Source organism: Papilio xuthus, unplaced genomic scaffold, assembly GCF_000836235.2.
Source record: "Papilio xuthus unplaced genomic scaffold, Pxut_1.1 DF827714.1, whole genome shotgun sequence".
Classification (NCBI taxonomy): Eukaryota; Metazoa; Arthropoda; class Insecta; order Lepidoptera; family Papilionidae; genus Papilio; species Papilio xuthus.
The window spans coordinates 4,110,536-4,113,087 of record NW_013530935.1 but is presented as its reverse complement, the minus strand read 5'-3'; the positions used below and the strand labels follow the sequence as shown (position 1 = coordinate 4,113,087).

Genomic DNA, 2,552 nt, shown 5'->3' with positions numbered 1-2,552 from the left:
ACAATACACAGATACACAATGTACATAGTACAATAGTCTCAACAGATGGATAGGTCCTTGCTTGGTAATTATAACTTTTGTTTCGTTCCGATTCACACGCGCCCGTATCTTTTACTGGTAGTTAATTCTAACCCTGTTGTTACTTCAAATCTATCTTCAAGCCCCAAGCTATGCTTTATATAAAAAATCAAATAGGCCTGCCATACGAATGCACAGAGTTCAAGAGAGAATAAATTACATCACTGACAGAATCATTGCAAATATTTGTCAAAATGAATCTCATTATCATATGTCAATTTGACATTGACGTAAGATTTTCATTTTATAAATTGATAAACACATCCAAAAAATCCAATTCGGAGTTTAAAACACGATGGATAATAATCGTTTACTTGAAATCGTCGACTAGTAGAGATATTAATGAAAGTTTAATATAATAGGTTAGGCATTACAGTTTATAAAAATGGCGTTGAGTTTACAACCTAAAAAACTATTGCGTTATACTCTTATGAAAACTCGAAGTTATTGTGATAATAAATCATCTTATCAACGAAATGAAGAAGGAATACCACCTCGGACTGTACACGGAAAACCTTACCCGGAATGGCGAAAGCCCTGGATCCAACGAGACGGCGAATGGACTTCCAAGTTATCGCTCTTCATAGAAAAAAATCCAAGCATGAACATATTGCACGCAATGAACAATATACCTAATTTAACTATAGGAAAATTAAAAAATTGGTGGGCCGATATGAAGGAAATTCAAGAGATACAAAATCAAATATATTTGCCAGAAAGAATAGCTTCTTTAGGCGCAAATTTAGCTGCGATACACTTTTTCACGCACCGTAACTCAGCTGTTAGGTGAGTTTTTTCAAATACCTTCTTATTTTACAATATCTAGTGCCTCGAAAATTTAATGCTTATGCAACACGAGAAGATAGCCTGAGGAAGGGCAGTTGTAAGAAAAAATTTAAAATTCACCTACTAAATATCTACACTGTCTAATAAGTAACTGTAAAGCTTGTATTTTATATATTCCAGTATAGTTTTTATATATTAAATTGTAGTGTCTCATATGCCGTAGTAAGTATTAAGTGAAGTGCTAAGATTTAAGTGTGTAGCTTTTCGCCACTAAACTGCTCCTGAAGTTTAGCGAAATGATTTTTTGTAGTATAATTTAATGTACTTTATAAATAAACAAAAAAAAATAGTTGGCTGTCGACCCAAAGTTAAGCAGTTTGACATGTGTGAAAAAAGTGGAAAGACTAATAGATGTGGGCCTCATCTTATTCACTTGGTGTCTATTGTATTTCATTTAATAGTTTCTGAGTTGGATGATATGGATTAATATTTGCTGTTTTTTTTATAAAATAATCCATGCTTTCTTTTCCAGATTAAAAGGCTCAACACCATGGATTGTTGGAGATATAGCAACATTAAATTTACCAAACCGTTATGTTGATGGATATTTTGTTGAAGCAGTGGATTGTACAAATTTCCATCACAATGGTATCAGATATGAAGGATTGAAAAATTTATCCGGTCTTAATTACTTGAAGTGGTTGTCCCTTAATAATAATAAACATATAGATGTATGGTGCCTTGATAGAATCGCTGGCCAAAATGGAAGATCATTAGAATTTCTTGATATAACTGGTCATCAGCTAAGCTTGGGTTCAATTATTGCTTTATCAAGAATGTCAGCTCTTAAATTTCTCATCATATCTGATCCTGGTGATAATGTTCAAGTGCAAACAGCTTTATCTATGCTAGAAGAAGAGAAACCAGGTTTAGTAATAAAAATAGCTGATTGATGATAGTAAGTTTATTTTCATCAATTTAGTATAGATTAAAAGTTAATTTATGATATTTTTTGTTTGATTTCAACCAAACCAATTTTATAAGTAAGCAAACAATGAGTCAACCATTATTTAGCTAATAATAATTTTTTACTTTTGTCATAATAATTAGTATTTTCTTAAGCCACAAAGACAACATATCATTCTCTTGCAAGATATCTTTATTTTAAACCATTTGATCAGTATGTTTCACAGAAACTGATTTTTTTATGACCACAACAAAATCTATAGAAATTAGGGTAAATAAAACAAAATATATTTCGATGATTTTTTATGTTTAACATAAGTTCGTACAATGTTTCAATATGTTTGAACAATGCGTTCGGAGTGAGGGGTTGGCTGCGCGGTATCCATTACGTCTTAAGTTCAAGTTAGGTGCTACTTATTGGTCCATTATTTGGATTCACAAACATTTAAATTTGAAGTTGAAAGGAAATGTGATACACCTCAATCTGTTATCATTGTCATATTAATTTCACATCAAAATTGAACACTTAACACTAAATAAACCATCTAAATAAGATATTTACATTTACGGCACTTTGACTAAAATAATTAGACTAATGCCTTATTTAGAGGAAATAAATAACGAATATGAAATGCTTCATTTAAAATGTCCTTTTGAACTAATTGCTAATATTTCTTAAAATATAACATTGTAACTTGTTAAGTGAAACAAATGTTACTTCA

At 31.0% G+C, this 2,552-nt stretch overlaps 1 protein-coding gene across 1 annotated transcript; it reads left to right on the top strand.

Moving 5' to 3' along the window:
• Positions 1-336: 336 nt before the first annotated feature.
• Positions 337-1,828, top strand: LOC106116560 (ATP synthase subunit s-like protein). Its single transcript, NM_001312626.1, is given in 2 exon segments — positions 337-864; positions 1,397-1,828. Coding segments are annotated over 2 exon segments (822 nt in total). The 5' UTR covers positions 337-463; the 3' UTR covers positions 1,818-1,828.
• The last annotated feature ends 724 nt before the right edge of the window (positions 1,829-2,552 follow it).